This window comes from Egretta garzetta, unplaced genomic scaffold (assembly GCF_000687185.1).
Source record: "Egretta garzetta isolate BGI_Z169 unplaced genomic scaffold, ASM68718v1 scaffold81, whole genome shotgun sequence".
Classification (NCBI taxonomy): Eukaryota; Metazoa; Chordata; class Aves; order Pelecaniformes; family Ardeidae; genus Egretta; species Egretta garzetta.
This window is the reverse complement of record NW_009258671.1, coordinates 6,965,457-6,986,106: the sequence shown is the minus strand read 5'-3', so window position 1 is coordinate 6,986,106 and position 20,650 is coordinate 6,965,457. Positions and strand designations below refer to the sequence as shown.

Here is a 20,650-nt window from a genome sequence, read left to right as displayed (position 1 = left end):
TCAGCGGAGCACCTGCCTCCCTACGTGAGGGCGAGCTTTAATCACGTTAATGAATCACTTTAATTTTCTGACGTCTAATGATAAGCGCAGCCTGAACCAAGGCAGAAGCGCTGCGCGGTTTGCTTGTGCCGGACCGCTCCGGAGGCTGGGGTCAGGGGCTTTGCTGGCACAGGGGCTCGCTGCGAGAGTGGAGGGAAAGGTGCATCTGAGCTTCGGGCTCTGTCGGGGTGAGGGCTGCAGGTTTGGACCGAAGAAAAGACGGCGTGGCTGTTGAAATCCTCGGCTGTTACAGTCAAGAGGAGTAAAGAAAGAGAGGAAATTATCTTAGGAGGGAAGCCATCCCTCATTGCCCCTAATAAGGACAAATCTGGTTTATGTGTGGGTTATTCCACAGTTCTGTTTGCCAGGAGTTCTTTCACCTTTTCTCTGAAGTACCCAAAACAGAGAGTCTTTATAGTTCAGAACCTTTGTGGGCCAGCAGTCTGTCACTGTAACCCAACTTGGAGCATATCCTGATTAATCAGGATGACCTGTTCCACACTGAGGAATCACAGGGCAGTACAGGAGGCAGCCTGGGTGCTTTTGAACTTCCTTATTTATGTGTTGCAGGCTGGCTTTAACTTTGGGGGAATTTCTGCCTTTGGGACACAAAATTACACAGTGCCTGAGCTCAGAATAGATAAAATTCTTCGCAAAGTAAAATGCACATCTTGTAGGTTATCTCAGTCTTTTGCATCATTCATAAGAATTGAATCTTGGAGTGGAAATGACTGTATATTTGCTGAAAAGCCATCATCTGTTGTAGCAAGAAGGTTATCACCACAGATTAGAGTGGTGCCAGGTCCCTGCCTGATTGGCTGGAGGTTTGTTTCCAGCTGCGCTACCTTGTTTGTTAAACACAGGGATGAGTGAACATGCTCAGCCACTTGAATAGCATTAGACCTTTTAAGGGGCAGGACCTGTGGAGGTGGTTGTCCATGTGAAAGGTGCATGTGCCAGAATCCAGAAAGCTCTGCTTTAGTGTGTCGTGCAGGGACAGCTTACATGCAGGAGATGAGATGATATCTAAGTGATTGCTCATTCTTTCCAGAAAGAGCTTTCATGTTTACTTGCTTCTGTTTTGCTTTTTCCATAAAGCAAGTGCAACTACTGTTTTCTCTGGATTGTATGAAGGGAGGAGGAAACTTCTTTGGTCATCCTCTGCAGACGGCAAAATCTGGCTCTTAAGTAGTTGATATTTCTAGAACCAGCCTTTCCCACTCAAGCCATGGAAAGAGAATAGGGAGAAGTAGCAACTGCAGACTGAGAATGTATTAATTAAGGATTTAATAATTGGAGTTAGGGAGGTAAGAAAAGGAAGGCAATGAGAAGGCACCATCTTTACAGTCTGTGATTTGCACACCAGAATTTTTCCTATGGCTCACAAACACTGGCAAAGATGCTGCATACCTCAGAGATGGGGAGTTCCAGGAAGACTTGTGAGGTGGGAGGTAACAGTGACTTCCCAGGAAGCCCCTGCTTCACCCCCCATTTGGATCTCAGGGTGACTTGCCCTGTGTATTGGGCATAGGTGTCAAGGTGTTGGCAGTGTGGAGTTGCAGGGGCAGCCTCTGTGAGAAAGAGGCCAGGGGCTGCCCTGTGCCAGACACAGCTGCTTCCAGCCAGCTCCAGCAGACCCACTGCAGGGCACAGCTGAGCCCATCAGCTGTGGTGAACCTGTGAAAGCATATTTAAGAAAGGGTAAAAATACTGCACAGCTGTGTGAGAGAGAGGAGTGAGGGGAAAGAAAGAAGTGTGAGAAACAGTCCTGCGCCTGCAGACACCAAGGCCTGAGAAAAAGGAGGGGAGGACGAGGTGCTCCAGGGGCTGGAGCAGAGTTTCCCTTGCAGCCCCTGGAGGAGACCACGGTGAAGCAGGTATTCCCCTGCATGGAGTGGGCCATGCTGGAACAGATATCCATACTGCAGCCCACAGAGGATCCCGTATCAGAGCAGGTGGGCATGCCCAGAAGGAAGCTGCAGTCTGTGGAGAGCACATGCTGGAGCAGTTCATGAAGGACTGTAGCTTGTGGGAAGGACCCACACTGAAGCAAAAAAGCAAGAGGAAGAATGCCTGGCAGAGAGGAACTGTTACGGACTGACTGCAACCCCTGTTCCCCATCCCCCTGCAACACTTGGAGTGGAAGAAATAGAAGAGTTGGGAATAAAGGAGTGAAATTGAGCCTGGGAAGAAGGGGCAGGACAGGGGGGAGGTGTTTTGGGTTCTTTGTCTTTGTTTCTCACCACCCCTTTCTATTTTTAATTGGCAATAAACTGAATTAATTTTCCCCAGAGTCTGTTTTGCCTGTGATGGTAACTGATGAGTGATTTCCCTGTCTTTGTTGTGTATCTCAACCCACAAGCTTTTCCATCTTATTTTCTCCCCCTGTTCTATTGAGGAGAGGGTGTGAGAGAGTGGGGGTTTTTTTAGCCACTGTGGAAGCCTTTGGTAGCCCATTTCAGATCACGCAGGATCTTAGTGTGATGTGGCTCTGCTGCTCGTTTCTTGCCATAACCCCATCGTGAGAACAACAAATTGTGCTAAAGCCACAAACTCTTCACCCTTGATCTGCATGGGGGATTTCGGAGACTTAATTGTTCTCTGACAATTGCAGAGACTGGCCCTCTTTCAAGGGGAATAAAAAGAAATAAAGGACAAAGTCGCAGCAATCCTTTTACTTTAGGTTACATAAAATAAAGTGTGTTAGGCTTTAAAAAAAAAAGAGCGCTAAGAGAAAATGAAGGTGAGACTTGCTATCTGTCTTGCCAAATACAATACAAAATAGTGAAGCTTTCAGAAAGAAATAGAAAAGGCATTCTATCCTAAAGCTTCATTTATCCTTCCAAGAAAAGAAAAGGATGTGGTTCTTACTGAAACACTGTAACAGATCCTCATTATTCTGTTAGTTAGAAACTGCCTTCTACATTTCTATCTAAACTGGCCAGAAATATGTTTATATCATTTGCAAGATCCATCCATCTTGTAACTACAGTGAAACATGCCTCAGATACAGGAACTTGGTATGTAGACATTTGGGAAACTCTTATCAATTAAATTATTGAAATGAGAAGAAATGAGGGCCAAATCCCTCAGCGGCTATGAATGCTGTAATTCTTCGAAGATACACAAAGCAAGAAGAGCTATTCTGATTTATGGTAACTGAAGATCTTACCCTCATACTAGTAGGAGTGTACTTAAAAATATAAGCAATGGATCTGATTTATGAGCTTTTATGCACCAGCATGAATTCCGAATAACATATAAATCAGGAGCTATTCAGTGCAGGTAAGTTATTCTTGATTCATGCACTGATATTTTGCAGGTGTAAAGGCAGTGCAAATGAGAAGAGAATATAGGCTCAGTATCAGATGAAACTTTACATTTGATTGCTCTGTAATGGTAATCTTTGACTTTCAGTATATGGACTTCTTATGGACCATGGACTATTTCTGAAGTGTCTGTGAAAGATAGCTAAGAAAGGCAAGCTGATTGTTAGTAGACCAGATGGACATATACTTCCACCAGAAAACGTCTAGAGGTCCAGAAAAATACCAGTTGCATTTGGGTTTTACAAGAGTAGTTTAGGGTTCCATCCTGATTTTCTGAAGTCAAAGAAAGCTTTGCTAATGACTTCAACAGCAGCAGAATGCACTTCTACTTACCACATTTTTGTTGTAGCCTAGTTACTGAGCCACATAGCTGTTATTGCCTTAGCTGTTTGAACAGTCCTTTTGCTAACGAACTGATTTCAATATATCTGCTTTTTTGTAAAAAGGGCAGAGCAGTGTTGAAAAGTCCATGAATTTCCCTCTGGCTTGGGCATGGTACAAATAGCTGGCACAGCCTCTTTAGTATCAAACCCCCAGTACCCGAGATAGAGCTTCATCGTGCCTGAAGAGGCAACGGCAGAACTGGCTTGCGTGCGTTTGTTTTAAATACACTTATTGTCTGCCCGTATTTATGATGGGGTAGATCTTGCAGCCAAAACTCATTCATCTGAGCTCTTGGCCTCTGAGAAATGGACCCTCCCTGTTTACTGTTCCTAGGGAGCCAAACTTGCACGGGTGCCACTGCAAGTGTATCAGCCAAGCGACTGTAGTAATGACGACACTTAGCCATGTATCAGATGAAGAAGAAAAGGTTGTTTTCCACCTGAATGGTGGAGAAAGAATGCTTGGAGACTAATTTCTTTTAATGGATGGCTACAGAGCTAGGACATCTGCCAGGGGTTACTGCTGTAGGTGAGCTATGCTAGTAAATTAAGCATGCTTGTGACTGTTTCTTGGCACTGAGGCGAACTGGCATGGAATAGCCCCCAGCCAGACTGTTAAATGCTTCTCACCCTTTGAAAGAGAATTGCTGCATGCAAACTGCCCATTGGGAATGGTCCCTCTCCCCCTCTCTCTCTCTCTCATATCTTTCGTATTTTTTCTTTCTCTTTCTCACTAGTAGTCAAAAACACTGAGCTAGGTAATGAAAACTTGAAGTGTTTGAACTGTGGTGGTTTTGTTTGTTTATTCATTTTGGATGGGGTTTTTTTTTGTGGGGGAGGGGGAGGAGGGGGGCAGAAGGGCTTTTCTACCTGTGTAAAATGCTGCACAGTACTGCATTTTTGCTAGAGGACTAGTGTGTCTTGTTCTTGGCCCACTGTTTTTCATTTGGCCTTGCAATGTCTGCTGTATTTTTACTTCTCATCTCCCTTGACAGAGAATTGACTGAGCCTCCTTATATGGCTTCTGTCATTTGTATATAGCATGCTGGATTTTCAGAAGGCTACAGAACTCATAGAATTCCCTGTGCTAACATTTGCTTTCTATATTGTGGTAACTGAATGGCACGAGCAAGGTGCAATTGATTGATGCATATCAGAGAGAGGAGGATATATATTATACTCTCTGACTGCCGCTCAGTTTGGGGAGAAACAAATTTCTAATTTTTAATTATGTTTGTAATAGAGGAAAAATTTAAAAATATTTCCTTTGAAGTGTCTGATGGGGTTAACAACATAAGTATCTGTATTGGGTTTCTGTGGTAAGGTCTTGGTAGTGGGGTGGCTACAGGGGTGGCTTCTGTGAGAAGCTGCTAGAAGTTTTCCCTGTGTCCGCCACTGGCCAAGGCCAAGCCAATCAGCGATAGTGGAAGCGCCTCTGTGATAACATATTTAAGAAGGGAAAAAAAATGGCTGCAGCTCAGTAGCTGGAGAGAGAAGAGAAGTGAGAGGATGTGAGAGAAAACAGCCCTGCAGACACCAAGGTCAGTGAAGAAGGAGGGGGAGGAGGTGTTCCAGGAGCTGGAGCAGAGATTCCCCTGCAGCCTGTGGTGAAGACCATGGTGAGGCAGGCTGTCCCCCTGCAGTCCGTGGAGGTGCACGGTGGAGCAGATATCCACCTGTAGCCCATGGAGGACCCCACGCTGGAGCGGGTGGATGCCCAAAGGAAGGAAGCTGTGACCCCGTGGGGAGCCTGTGCCAGATCAGGTTCCTGGCAAGACACTGTGGACCCATGGGGGGAGGAGCCCACGCCAAAGCAGGTTTGCTGGTAGAACTTGTGACCCTGCAGGGGACCCAACGCTGGAGCAGTCTGCTCCCGAGGGACTGCACCCTGTGGAAATTATGGACCCATGCTGGAGCAGTTTGCAAAGAACTGTAGCCCATGGGAAGGACTCACATTGGAGAAGTTCATGGAGGACTGTCTCCCGTGAGAGGGACCCCATGCATGAGCAGGGGAAGAGTCCTCTCCCTAGAAAGAAGAAGCGGCAGAGACAACATGTGATGAACTGACCCCAACCCCCATTCCCATCCCCCTGCACCACTCGGGGGGAGTAGGTAGAGAAATTTGGGAGTGAAGTTGAGCCCAGGAAGAAGGGAGGGGTGGGGGGAAGGTGTTTTAAGACTTAGCAGTTTTTATCCTCTCCTTCTCTGATTTTGATTGATAGTAAATTCAATTAATTTTATTAAGTTGAGTCTGTTTTGCCTGTGATGGTAACTGACAAATGATCTCTCCCTGTCCTTATCTTGACCCACAAGCACTTTGATTTACTTTTTCTCTCCTCTGTCTGGTTAAAGAGGGGAGTGATAGAGCGGCTTTGGTGGGCCCCTGGCATCCAGCCAGGGTCAAACCACCACAGTATCAATAGAATTACCCTGTGATCCAGTGCATAAGATTGCCAATATTTGCAAGTACTTTTGTGACTAATGACTGTAAAATGGCATGGAAAAGATTAGGTGGTAGCCCCATCACCTGGATCACCCTTATGTTATTAGCACTCAGAACACGTTCCACATGGGGAAAACCGAATGCCTCATCATAACTGAATAAGCCCCAGAGCGTCACCTCACAAAGTTTTGAGCGGTAGAGCATCATCGGCTCTGATCATTCCTACCAGGAGCTCGCATGATGGTGTTTGCAGTCGCGGGCGCTGTTCAAGCTGTGTGGCTGCACTGAGCAGATGCAGACCATTTAACATTGCCTAGCGGGTCACCAGTGAGCCACACTTACGAAACTGTTGCATGTGCCGTGCAATACTATGTCTGATTGTTATTTTCCCAGTTAGCTCTTCTGTTTATACTTACAGTAGACTTTGCCTCAGATTTCCTGGTGCGGAAAATTAATAATAGCTCTTCATAAAACAGAGCAATTAGTGTAATGAGCTGGTGTCTGGTACATGCATTTTTTTTTCCTGCAAAAGCCTAAAAGTCTAAATAAACATCTAAGCAATTGTATTGCTTAATAAAATAGCAGGCTTTCTTTACTAAAAGGTTGTCTTTTTAAAGATTTTTAGAGTACTTTAATGTACATAGCCTTCAAGATGATGGCTAGAAACATTTCCAGAGATGGTAAAGGAGTCTACCCCTAGTCTCCTACTCTAAAGTGCTTATCTGAAAGTGCTGACATAGGAGATAGTATCCGGCACAACCACAGAAACTGTGAACTCCTCTCATCTGGTCACTGCTAGTCAGCAAGAACTATCTCAGTCAATATTTTTATCAGCAAATTAGGTCTCATGTCAAGAATTCAGTTTTTGTCTCTCTTGTTGCTGTTGCCAGCCACACTGCCACTTTTTATGTCCTGTGTTCTTGCCTATTCTCATAATCCTGTTTTAAACCCAGGGGAGACCACAGCTAAAGCAACAACTGCAGGAGACCTCAGTGCCTTGCACCCCTCCTCTCAAGGCATCACATTTACCCCAGGACCTCATTCTACCAAAACAGAGCATTGTTGTTGGGTAGCAGGCGGTGCTCAGTTAAATCAGCTGCAGTTTTGTACTGAAGTCTAAGTGTTCACAGTCTTGGGACTTTAAATCTAAATCCTTCTGTTGCTCAGAGGACAAGCACTGTGTAACTTTGCAGGTGGCATCATCCTCTCAGTCCTTTCTGTCCTATTGTTTGCTTGGGGTTCAGTGGTGCCTTTCAATGTAGCAAGTTGAAGCGGCCCAGGAGCCCTTGTGCTATTTAGGGTTTGGGGCACATTTCCCTCACTACTTTGAGAGAAATCGTCTGTTATAGATACACCATGTTTGCTGGATCCTGTGGACATGAACAAAATCAATCTAGCTCTACTGATGGAGAAAGGGTGGAAGAGGGAGCCATGGCCCTTCTGACTCAACTTTTGCTCCTCCTGCTTATATGTGAGGAAACAGGGTCTTTGTTTTCTTCCCTTCTCTGAAAGCCCATTGAAACTTGAGAGAGAGCCTTCTTTGGTCCACCGTCTCACTTCTGTTCCGAAGTCACTACAAGATCACTGTTTCCAATTATAACACATTACCAGATTTGATATACATCTTATCCTTTGGGAGCTCATTTGAAATGACTGTACACTTACCACAGAAAGCTCATTTTCTGGAGCAGTAAGATTTATAGTTTGTTCCAATCAAGTAGAATTTGCTGTTAATCCCAATGTGGACATTCCTCTTGCAAGTAATTTTTAATTATTATCATGTGAGGCTTCCTCCATCATGGTTCATGTCACTTTTCCTCCTCTCCTTGCCATGTAGTTTTAGATTTAGGGTCAGATTCATTGTAGGAGTAAGCTGTGACAGCTCTATTGATTTCACCGAAGCTGTATCCAGCTGTGAATTTGAATGCTTTCTTTTGTCAGTAGGGCTTGAAGTTGAAATGAAATGTGCAAGGCGTCCATGATTGTATACTTTCATTATAAGGAAGGGATGAGCATAAGAAAAAATTTGGCGCTCATAAAACTGCAGCAAAGCTGTAAGTAACAAAAAGCTGTATTTTGCCGTCTTGTTTTTTGTAAACAAAGCTTCTTCTGAAGGTGGTTACATTTTGTTTAAGAGCAGATCCTAGATTAAAGTTGGGAAAAAACATAAATGCCTGTGAACTAGCACCAGTGTTCAGACTTGTGTACAAAACCTCCTTTGATTCAAGTAAAAGATAATTAAATGCTCATAGCTGTGGCTGAATTTGGCTCATTATGAATCCAAAAGAAACACCAGGCCAAATCTTTTGGTTCTTGTTTAGTTCTTATTCAAGTCTAATGAGAGCCAGAGGTGTCTTAAGTAATGTAAGGCATCCCTGTACACTATATTGCACTGTCAGGTAATTCTGCTCTCCACTGCTGGTTGTGTTTTTAGCAGGAAAGGGGCTGGCATGTCCTAAAATACTTACCAGCCATAGAATCCATATACAGACGATGAATATTGACCCCACTACTACACGATATCTCTGCTCAAAGCTCAATAATTGAATAAAGTCTCTAAATTTTACAGGGCAAAGAGATCTTTTCTGTAGTTTGAAGTGGGAGGGCTGCTGTCATGGGACACATCTATACACTGTAACTTTATTGTTTTTTAACTTTCAAAACTTAAGTGTATATTCCAACTTACTGGTTTGGGTGTAGTAGCAGAAAGAGACACCCCAGAATCTTTTATTTAAATATTTTGTTTGGTTATTTATTGCTTTCAAATCAGCGGACAAACAATAACTGATTTACTTGTCTCTTTCTAGAAATGAACTGATATGTATTGAGTTTTCAGAAAAATATGTGATTTTGCCAGACTTAGGACCGCCTAATATATTTTACAGCTATGCCTGTAAGCTCTGTCCCAGATCCCACATTATTCTCCTGGGACACTGGGCAGATCTTACTTCAAAAGACAGCTGAAAAAGAAGATGAACTGAAAAAAGCATTTCAGATGCTTGATGTTGGTCAGACCCTGACAGTCACAAAGGGCGAATTGAGGAGAGTGATTGAAACCTTTCTCTTCCATCTAACAGAAGCTGAATTTGATGCTGTGCTGGCAGAGGTATGCTACATCATTGCTGTTTATAATCATTTAGAGGTTGTTCCTATTTATGTCAAGAGCAAAATTTCAATGGGAGCAGGTTCCAGAGCAATATTATCAAAAAAATGCTAGGCATGGTCAAAACCTTCTGTTCAAGTGAAAGTCATAGAAAAGTTGCAAAAGTAATGTGAGCTAAATTTAACAATTCGTATGTTTATATGAGGAGTTTTTTTCTTTGTAGTGTGTCTCACTGTTTGAAAGAGTTGCAATTTACTAGCAGATTTTTTGATTTAAAAAAAAAAACCCTCACATCTTAAATTCATATACATGCAGTGTTATGAATATGCATAGTTTAGGTTGTGAACTCTGAGTCAGAGACCGACTGTTGTTTGTCTGCACAGGGAGATTCGCGGCTCACTTTTGGTATTTGCTACCTTATAAACCATCGTCAGATTGGACTTGAAGGAACATCGGGTGTTTATATGATATCATGACTGGCACAAATAATAGGGGAGGATTCTGATGCACAATCTGCACAAGCATTATTGTATACTTAAATTTCTGTCCTGAAAGTGTAGGTGACTAAGTTTTAGATATTTTTTTTTCTAATGTACTTGACTCTTGTTTTTTTGTTTAATTTGGGTGAACTGATCTATTACATTTGCATTTTAAATTAATCAGTCTGTAATGGGTTAAGCCCATTTCAGCTAAGACTGGTGTTAAAATCTTTGCTAATACTGAATTATCATTAGGGGGACACATATACACCTGAAACACATTAAATAGTCTTTTGGAACAAGAGAAGGGTGCATCAGTGAGGTTGATGAGAATGAATATACTTTCATACATACATGTGAAAGGTCATAGAGCTAGAGAGTTGAAAACTTTATCTTAGTGAAGAGAAGACTTGTAGGTTGTAACTTTTTTGGGGAGGGATTTCCCAGATATTAAATTAATGCTCTACTTAATTCTAGACAAGTTGCTGAGAAGTAGTAATGCATAATACACAAAACAAAATGAAAATTATAAGAAAAAAATGTATTTTTGCTGTTTAAGAAAAGAATGAGTAATGCAAATGAAGTATTTAAAAAAACCTGATATCATTGTAGGACTCATGCATGTATATTGAAATACAGATCCCAAATATTGGCAAAGTTACTGTGCCATATCTTGACTTCCTGTCAAAGTTCACTAAAATTGCCAGAAGTACCAGCATGCTCAAAAGGTAAGTGTTCCATAGTATCCAGTCAAATTGCTCCTAAATTGTACTCACAAATCACTTGCAAGTTATCTAGCTCTCAAGGCAAAATCTAGCTACTAATGTGAACTTCTAGTGACATAGAGATGTGGTATACTTTTTATACTAAAATCGCTTTTTCTGTATGTGTAATGGCATAGTCACCATAGGAATGTTACCTGATTGCCAAAGGGAAGGGAATGGTCTGCTAAGCCACTGATCTGCTACTGGAAAAATATGAACCTTTAAGACTAATCTGTCTGTTCTCTAAATTAACAATGAAAGTTGATGTGTATGAAAGAAATTATAACTGATTCAGTTTAATAGGGATTTGAAAACATGCCACTCAGCTTGACAGGTCTTTAAGCGAAACATAGAAGCTAAGCCAAGGGACCCAGTAATGGGAAAGTTACAATGTTTCAGGATTCAATCCTTCAGGAGTAAATAACTCAAATTCGTCTTCGTTTCCAGTGCAAGTAATTTTTCAGTAATAGAGTTGAGAAGACACCAGCTGTGTGTGAACTAGGATTAAGTTTGGATTCTTACCTTCAGTGAAGTAAAATGGAAAGTAGAGCCATACTCTACATAAAAAATGAAAATAAATAAATAACACACACCACCACCACCCAAATCTGTGCTCTCACAGTAGCTGTCTTAGTGGAGCACTAAATATTTTTCACACACATACCCCTACCCCTGAGAAATATAAAGGGTGAAATTCTGCAAGGGGATCTGCAGGGAAATTCCTTTTCCTTCAGTTTGTCCTGTGGGTTTGTATGATCTGGCCTTCAATAAAGAGTTGCCTGAAAAAATATTCTGTAAATTCCAGTCCAACTTTGTTCCCAGCAAGTGCAAAGCTAAGAAAACTCTCAGACAAAGAGAGAATGAGGGAGTGTAATACTGAGGATACAAAAATGGGATTAGGACTTTGAAAGGAAGCAGGAGGAAGAAGAGGAGCAGCAAAAGAAAAGAAGAAAAAGAGAGGGACCTAAGCCACTTTCTCCCAGAGAGACAGGGGAGCTTAAAAAATCCTAATTAATTAGTGAAAACTGATTAAATAACAAACGAGGGATCTTTCCTGGAATAAAAGGTTAATCTTTTCTTTATTGCGTGCAATATAATAAAGTGGTAAAGCTTTTTGTATGCTTGGGGTTAGATTTTCTTCCAGTGTTCAAGGAGAATACATAAGATGTTACTCTTGATTTCCTTTTAAACTCACTAAAATGTGGAAAGTAAGGATCATGTTTAGACGATCTTGTCTTTTGGCCAGCTAGTTTGCTAGAGAACTGCTCTGAGACTGCAACGTACAGAGAAGAAGAAATAATGGGAGGTTTGTTAGAGCTACCAGGCATCGATGGATGAAATTTCACCACTGGAGGGCAGTACAGGTGCTGTTTTCCAGGATTTTTGCTAGGCGCAATTATCAGAGCTACTTTCTCTCCCTGTTTAAAACTCAAGAAAATCCACTAAATTCAGAGGCTCGGCTTTTAGGACTTCATCCCACAAATACAGATATGAATAAAATTGCACAAGGCTTTTCAGAAGCAGTTAGTTAAGGCTGAAACCAGAAAAGGATGTGCAGAAAGTGGAATTTGGCACCTGCAGAACTCACTAGTGGAAGTAAATTTGGCTGGTAGTTGACTCTGAAAATGACCTGCTCTGGTGCTTGATTGCAAGTCAATAGGGTGAGGAAGCAAAAGCAAGGCGATGTATTTTTAATCTTTAAAAGAATTTTGAAAGTTACTGGTGACAAATGGATCTCAGATTTGTGCTGGGGAAGAAGGGGAGGAGGAGACACGCTTGTTCCCTGAAGAACACTTGATGGGAGCAGAGGAGAGGGGAGAACTGGCACTATAACTTTCTTGACCTTGGGGGTCCCAAGTACTCTCTCATCCCAAGGGCCAGATCAAGCTGCTAATATCCCTTTGTGTCCCTTAGGGCAGCAAAAAAAAATCCTTCAAGAAAAAATACTTTACACTAACAGTAATCACGCTACTGGTAGAGGAGCAGCTGCTACATCTCTGTTCTGCTCAAGGAACCAGATTTGTGGTTATTTTCTCCAAGAGTAGTGCAGAGCTGTGAAGAACAGCCACAATGAAGGCAGGGTCAAGCCACTTCCTTGCATTTGTAGTTGTTCACATTTGTAGTTGTGCAAAAACAAAACTCTCCCATTGATGTCCCTACAGTGGTCTTCAATGGTACTGTCATGCACTTGTGGTTTATGTTCATTTAATCTTTTTTATTATATCTATTTTCAGGTTGAACGGCCGCAGTCGCCAAACAATGACATTAAGTCATCTGGAATCCCTGCTCAAAGAGAAAGTATGTTGACCAGGGTAATGACAGAAACCACATGCTAGGGTAGTAATTAATTTCAGATAAGTAGATGTTGCTCTTGGTGTACTGATATGAATTTAGTAACATGTTTAAAAGGATGTTGCCCTGTTGTTGTATCATGAAGATCTGGTCATACTTGTATGCTTAGGGGTTTTATGTTCTTGGGTTTGTGTTTTTTTTTTTTTTAATTATGCTAAAGTACTAAGTAGTATTTTAAAAGCTTCTCTCATCCATACAATGAATCCCCTCTTAGCATCAAAAACCTAAGCACTTTTCTCTTTCAAGCAGTCTTGCAAAAAATCTCTGGTGTAGGACTGGCACAGTCCCACCATGATTCTATTTCTTAGTTACTAGATGCCTGTGGCTTGAGTAACAATGCTTGACTTATTTAAGAAACTAGATTCCCCATGGCAGTACAATTTCTGTAATTGTTTAGCCCTTTGCAAGACTGGTGTAAAACATTCTGTCACATCAGAAGAACAGCATTTTAGGCATTTTGTACTCTTTTTACTTAGAAGTATCCAGCCACCTGAGAGCTCAGTCTACTTAAATCTCAACACAAATTTGAACAGCACAAAGCCCCTTTTTTAAATTGAGGAGGAAGTGGTAGTGTGACTATGGGAAAGCTACATTTTTATTATTTTATTTTTGCACAAACTGACCCATGAAAATCTGTTTATCAACATCATTGTATTTTATTATATTTGGGCATTTGCAAGTTAATCTAATGTCATATATCATGCCTAATAATAGTTATTATTTACAAGAACACAGAATAGTATTCCATGCCTTCTAGAGCACCGTGTGACAGTCTGCTGGCTCTACCCTAAGACTGTTCGTAGAAGAAGAAATACATTAAACATAACCTGATGTAAATTCCAAGGAAAATCCAACCTCCTGCTGTGCTTGGCATGGGCTTGGCTTGTAATTTGGGAGGGGGAAATAAAATCTTTCTGATTTCACAGCTGTTATTGCACCTCAGGGCTGCAGTAGTATTTGCAACCCATTTGCTGCTTTTCCACTGAGTAGGACATCTGAATATATCCTCACTCTAGTCTGAATAAAATATTAACATATCGCAAGGCTGTTAGGACAGATTGTATCCAAGACAATCTTTTCTCGCTGTAGAAAAGCCTATCAATCATAACTTGGTATAGTTGTTATTAATGTCATAGCTTTTATTCATTTGGCTATATGCAGCTAACTGAAGAGTAACATTTATGTTTTCATGTTAAGTGTTTCCTATCACAAAGGAAACTGCTGAAATATCTTCTTATTATAGAATTTATGAATTGAAAATACTCTCCAAAGTCCTAATTAGAGGTCTGGTATATTTAATTTACAAGGCTCTATGTTTTTTTTTTTAACAGCATTGTGATATGGAGCTGTTATGTATATTTTAGTACATTAACAGAAAACATCATTAACTTAAGGCAAGGTTACTGCTACATTTATATTACGGGAACAATTCAGTTAAATAAGTACTGCAAGATATGTAAATGTATGATGTACACAGATAATTATTCAGCTACACTTAAGAGTTCGTATACTCTTCTAAATATTTATCTGTAACATATCACAGTGGTTATTCCCAAACCAAACCTTATTCTGCTTTGTTTGGATGCACATCATCAGTCAAGGATACGTTTATATTGGTAAGTCTGATTGGGTTTTGAATTTGTGTGCGCATGTCGAAAAAAAACCAAAACACAAAACCAAAAGAAAAAGTTCCTAATGTCCTCAGGAAATTAAGGAATAGTAATTTTCTTCTTGTTTAGGCAGAAAGCTACATTTGGACCACCTACCACATGTACCTGTAATGGCCAAGATCAAGAAAAGCAGGAGGTAGTTCAGAGCATCTTTTTTTTAGTCAGTGAAAAGACATAGGGGAACCAAGACCTGGCAGGCAGCCTTGGTTTCTCATCACTGTACTTCACTTAGAAACTCTAGCCATGCTGACATTCTGCTTGACCAAATGATTGAGGGATGACCTTGCCTGTTTTTATGACACCAAAGTTATTTGTTGTATTTGTTGGAAGTAAGTCTTACTGCCTGTGTAGTCATTCTTACTTGCTCAGCAAAACATAGATAAGTTAGGAAGTATTTTGAGGATTTCAAATGCCAGGGCAAATCTCTAAGTTTAGTTTTGACTGTAAGAGTCCCTCCATCATTTCCCGTCAAAGGTAATAAAATGTTACTCCTGAAGGTCACTGTCTTGGGAAAAGCAAGAAAAGGGGGGGGAACCCCCCAACCGATCAAGAAAGAAAAGTAACAGCAAACTGTAGGAAAATGGCCACAATGTGTAGGGTCCCCAGTGCTGTCTCCTAAGCAAAGCATTTGGCGCAGGAAGGAGGGTCAAACGCTGAACAGATGTTTGTCTGGGAATATAAATGATGGTGTACAAAAGAGCTCTTTTCTGCTGACTCAGTGAGTCTTCAAGGAAGTAAGGCAGCAATGTAGTTGGGATAGTTATGCACTTCTTTATGTGCTGTGGGTAACAAGAACCAGAACTTTCATGCCATACCAGAAGTCTAGACCTTTATTTTCCATGTTCCTGGCTGGCTGATGCCCTGGCTGCATGCTACTGCCCTGGCGCAGAGGAGACGTGTTCGATAAAGGGAAGCTCATCTTCTAAGCACCCAAATCTGCCAAATCTTTCTTTGTGGAATGCAACTTCACTGACTTAGCTGCTAAGACTCCAAAAATAGGGACAGGATTTGTTCCCCAGAAATACTTGCAAGAGGACATGGCACCACAGAAAGGAGCCTCAACTTCAATGACACGGTGTTCCCGAATGTTAAAAAATAAAACTTTGTTCAAGAAGAGCTTGCAGCCTGAAACAGGTTTTTTTTTAATGACAGTAAAAGGCCTCTCCTGAAGTGAGTCAGCCCCTCCAAATAATAGTCTTCTTAAGAAAAGAATCCAGCAAGTATGCAAAAGAAATAACTAAAACTCAATTTGTCAGAGTGCAAAGATGGCTCTGTACTGCATGTGCACATCCATTTTATATGGAGGTCTTTCACTCATAGTTGGCTGGTGGGAGTGGGAATATTATATTAGCTAGGTTCAGATCCCAACTGTTTTTCTTTAAAGACTGCTGAAGCACGGGGATTGATTCACATTTACAATAAGGCTATTCATGTAAAACACAATGTAAAGAGGACTGAAAATTGATTTATTTTATGTACTCATTGCACAAATTTCAAGGTCTCTAAAAATTGCTAATGGGTTATAAAGGGCTATCAATATGAACAAACATCAGGCCCATATATTTTCCTCACTCCCCTCCGTACTCTTATCTCCCCTCCCCCATTAATTTTTGATTTTATGTTTATGAGGATCCGAAAATAGTCTAATTTTTTTCTATCTGGTTTGGGCCTATCTTTACCAGCTGGTAAATAGGAAATGTTCACTGTAGGAAGCCAATAGTCTGCAGAGTGTAAACAGATGGAATCAATATAAAGTGACAAGTTAGACTGTGCTACTGAGAATACAGAGCCAAAACTAAGAGCATAACAGTCACGATACTTATTTTGTTCCAATTCATTTGGTACTGAATAGCACTTCATATATGCACAGCTGTGTCCTTCCGTTTTTTACTTTCTTTCTTCTGGTTTGATGATGACAATTTCAAAGAAAAACTTTAATTAAAGATTTTACACAAAATGGCCCAAAGTAGAATATAGGGAAAATGAGCACTGATGTGTTTATAGCAAGAGAAGAATATTTTTCAGGCATTTATTTTCTTTCTTTATTTTTTAACAAAACAAACAAAAACTGATGTATGCATGTATCTGCGTGTAATATGTTAGACTGATAGATCTTTGCAGATTGAAATCTTCCATTTGGTGATAAGGTATATAACCATAACCCCAAAAGCTTCCCCGTCATCCCCTTTCCTCCCCCAGTGCCAGTTACAGCAGGGTGCCACGAAGTGTATGTCTCTGCATGGGTCTGCTGGCCGAAGGGAAGGGGACAGTCAGACAGGGAGACTACTACAGCCTGCTGTCAGACTGTTCTGAGACAGACTAGAAGCAGAGCAACTGAGGGTCTTCCTTTTCCTGCCTTGGGCAGCTTGCCTCATGTGCACCTCCTCCACTCTGGAGAAGGGTGTTTGGAGACCATGGATCTGATGCATGGTCCCTTCGGGGATGGTTAGCGGGGTGGTAAGCTTCCAAGCTGTCCTGTGTTGCAGGGTTTGCCTTGAAAGCACATCTGAGCTCTAGTCCTTTTGCCAGAGAGAGTGCCAGGTGTTATAGGATGGGTTTTTCTTTACTAATTTATGCATTTTTGACACATTTTCATGAAAATGGAAGAAGGCAGCATGTTTTACCACTCTGTCCCCAACTTATTCCTTACAGCATATTTCTTAATGCTGCCATTAAAATTTTGCTATTTTTGCTTTCTTGGCAAATAATTACCCCAGATTTCCCATATGTTGTTTATTAAGGTGACTGCACAGCTCTAATGAGGGGCAGCAACCACAAGTTTGAACACAGATTTTGCTTCTGATCCTTGTGTCAAGGGCAAGCAGCTTTTGTCTCCTGCAGAGGAAACACTGGGTTTGTCCCAGTGTTTTCCATGCGTATCCCCCTATGCCTATGCGAGCCATTTTAGCGCATCTGTGCACAACTTCTCTGCCTCCCCATCCAGCACAATTCTTCCTCTAGCTATAATGCAGGGGGTGTTTGTCTGTAGGGGGATTACCTAAAACCTCTCAGGCTCATTCAACAGCAGAAAGGTGGTATATGTTATTCTAGGCAGAATTCAGGAGTCTGGGGTAATGGGAATGCATGAAAGCCCCTTTCCAGATCTTCTTCCCACCCTTGCCAAATACCCTGAGCCACCAAGCGAGTTCCGTAAAGGCTGGGAAAGGGAAGCAACGCGTGATGCAGGTGGCACCTTACAAGCCCAGATCCATGGGAGACACAGTGGCTGGGGCAAATACCTTGATATACAATGACTGGAAATACTTGTGTGAGGAGCAAAATGAACTTCAGTGATTTGTGGCAGGAAATTTTCTCACAGTAACCTGCAATTTGCATAAGGGAGTGTCTGGAAGTTCCTCCTGTTGTGATGCCTGTAGAGGATGTGTTTTCAATGGATATCCTTTGTGCTTCTGAAGTATAAGAAAATACTTAAAATATTCATTGTCCTCCTTCTTCCCAAGGGATCCCCAAATGCTTCACATGCATAAATGCTGCCGAAATGCAGTCACTGCTGGGGTGGGGAGAAGCAGCCAGCTGGCACGTGTCAGTGACAACAGAGAGCGTTATGCCAAAGACACTATGGCAAGGCCCTGTTGTTGCTGAAAGTGCTGTGATATCACTAATACTTGGGAGAACAAACAGGAACATTGCTTCTAGTGTCTCTGCTGAAAGATTCTGATAGCGTAAACTGGTTGGTACATAGCTTATCTAACCCGTAAGGACAAATGGTCATAACAAGCTGGCAGAAAAAGGTATTGCTGGTGCCAGGCACCACAGTATCCAAACCTTTGCCTCGCTCATTAAATAATACATTTCAGTTAAATCTGGTTACAGGGAGAAATGAATCAAGATTGCTGCATTTCTTTCTCCATGAAAAGCTTGGACTTGTGGTGGAAATGTTTCGCCAAGCATGGCAAGAAAGAAAAATCCTAGCCTACTCTGGTGAAGTCTAATCCCTTCTTTGAATTTGAATTTCCTTTGTTGTTTTATATCTATCACTATAGGAGGAGACTTTTTTTAATGAATAAAACCTGTTTTCCCTTCTTTGTGTCTTTAGCCAAATAAAACGCTTTATCCTCTTCCACCCTTTTTCACCAGGCAGAGTTGCCAAGGAGTAGTCAAATCTGCCTGATTCATAGCTACCTACTTTGGGCAACCTTTGCTTACACCAGTGGATGGTTATAGCTGCAAATAGGCCTATTCACTCTGAATAATGCTCTATAGTGAGAGTATGGGGCTTGGAGTCTTGACTCTTTTGGTTACAACAAAAAAAAGTGAAATCTTGGCTGCACTGGAGTACCAATTCCAGTGTGATCAGGATTTCCTACAAGGACTTTCTTCCTCCTTACTCCTGGTAGCACTGCAGAGCATATGTAACTGAGCTGGATTTAATTCCATCTCAGGCAGCCGCATTCGAATGAGTGGGTAAGGAGCAGTGGCAGAATCTTTATTATTGCTGCTATTATGTGAGCCAGAAAGAACACAGCCTGACTTTCAATTCCCTAGTTGCATTTGCAGAAATAGCAGTTAAAAAGAGTGATATTTTTAAACAAGGCTTTATTCTTGTAAGTTGAGCAAATTTAACACAGAACAGAGTAAGCATGGAAGCCTTCAATGCTACTTTTATTGTCAGTTGTCAGTTCATAAGCTTACTTTAAGGTCTGGGTTGCTGAAATTTTTAACAGGCTTGGAGAAGAGAGTTGCAATTGCTAGAATGCAATATTCATCAGTTTGTCCCATGTATACTTTTTCTTTCAACTGCTAAATCTTCTTGACTTTGGTAATTTTTGAAGTGAAAAAAAGAATACTTTGGTGTATATAGAACAAATAATTCACTGGTATTCTGAAGTTCACTGATGCTTATGAAATGTATACCTGCCTTGATCTTTGATATTTGGTTTTCAGCAAATCTCTAGGTTTCAGTCACTGAAGGAAGTTCATCCTCTGTCTTCTGTTTAAAACATATGAATTGTACCTGAAATTCACTGCTCTGCCTAAAAGAGTCCTGAAGTTTACTAGTGCCATTTGAAGAGGAAATTGCCTTAGACATTGAGCAAATGCAAAATATTCATTTGTCATGGAGTGTTGTTGTAATGTTTCCTACTGTGCCCGGGAAGGTTGTCCTGTATTATCAAAATAAGTATAAAATGGCATTTTGTATTATATGTTAGCAAAGCTTTCCAGTGTTTGCATTTTGTCAGTTGTGTCAGTATTGGTTTCTTGTTCATTGAAATCACCTGTAATTTGTAGATTGCTAAGAATGTGAAAAACATTATCAGGTGCTGCAGACTTTTTGACTACAGCCGTGCAGGATGGATACAGAGGCACATAGACGCACTAAGGTAAATTCTCGAGATCAGCTGTTTTAGGATGAAGGACTCAGAATTTGAAAAGTAAATAAATAGCCATGATTTTTCTGTGAGAGCAATAATAACAATAAATGATAGGGCCTTGGTGATCTTCTGAATGACAGTGGCTGGGGGCTGCTTGCAGCAGGCTAATTTAGCAGTTTATCTTCTGTATGCAAGTTGCAGCCTTCAGCCTTTCTCTGACTAAATGGATGCAACACTATGCAAGCATAAGTATGTTGGTAAAAGGCATGAGTCCTGCATCAGAATTCATCCCAATCAGCTTCATTTTCAGGGTGGGGGTTAAGATACTAGAGGGGCAATGTGGGACTCCCCTTGCCTGCAGTCTTAGAGAGTGACACTGGGGGTGGACTGTTCTTGGCCTCAGACCCAGGACAAGGTTGAGGAGTCTGCATGGAGATGCTGGTGCCTACTCCACTCTGAAACCTGAACAGAAGAGGGAGTGAGAACCCCAAAGGCTCTTCCAGAGGAAGAAGTAGTGAAGAGAGGAAAGGATTTCTTTATTCTGCTTATAAGAGGTGTTAGGACAGCCTGTTGCTTGACCCCTTCAGTTTCTTTGGCTGACATAGGTTATACATAAGACCTTTTTGAAACATTATTCAGCAGAACCAATGTATTGAGACAAAGTGTGTGTGTAGGACATACCTACAGGAGCCAGGAACCCCAAACCCCTCCCTTTCACAGCTGATTTTAAATTGTTGACTTCTGACTGAGAAAGT

The 20,650-nt window shown here is 41.4% G+C and overlaps 1 protein-coding gene across 1 annotated transcript in view; it reads left to right on the top strand.

The window, feature by feature from the left end:
* The first annotated feature begins 9,081 nt into the window (after positions 1–9,081).
* The window catches only part of EFCAB6 (EF-hand calcium binding domain 6), a 105,284-nt gene continuing 93,715 nt past the window's right edge, over positions 9,082–20,650 (top strand). Inside the window, 3 exon segments of the mRNA XM_035888510.1 lie at positions 9,082–9,300; positions 10,416–10,504; positions 12,775–12,838. Coding sequence (XP_035744403.1) covers positions 9,082–9,300; positions 10,416–10,504; positions 12,775–12,838 — 372 coding nt within the window.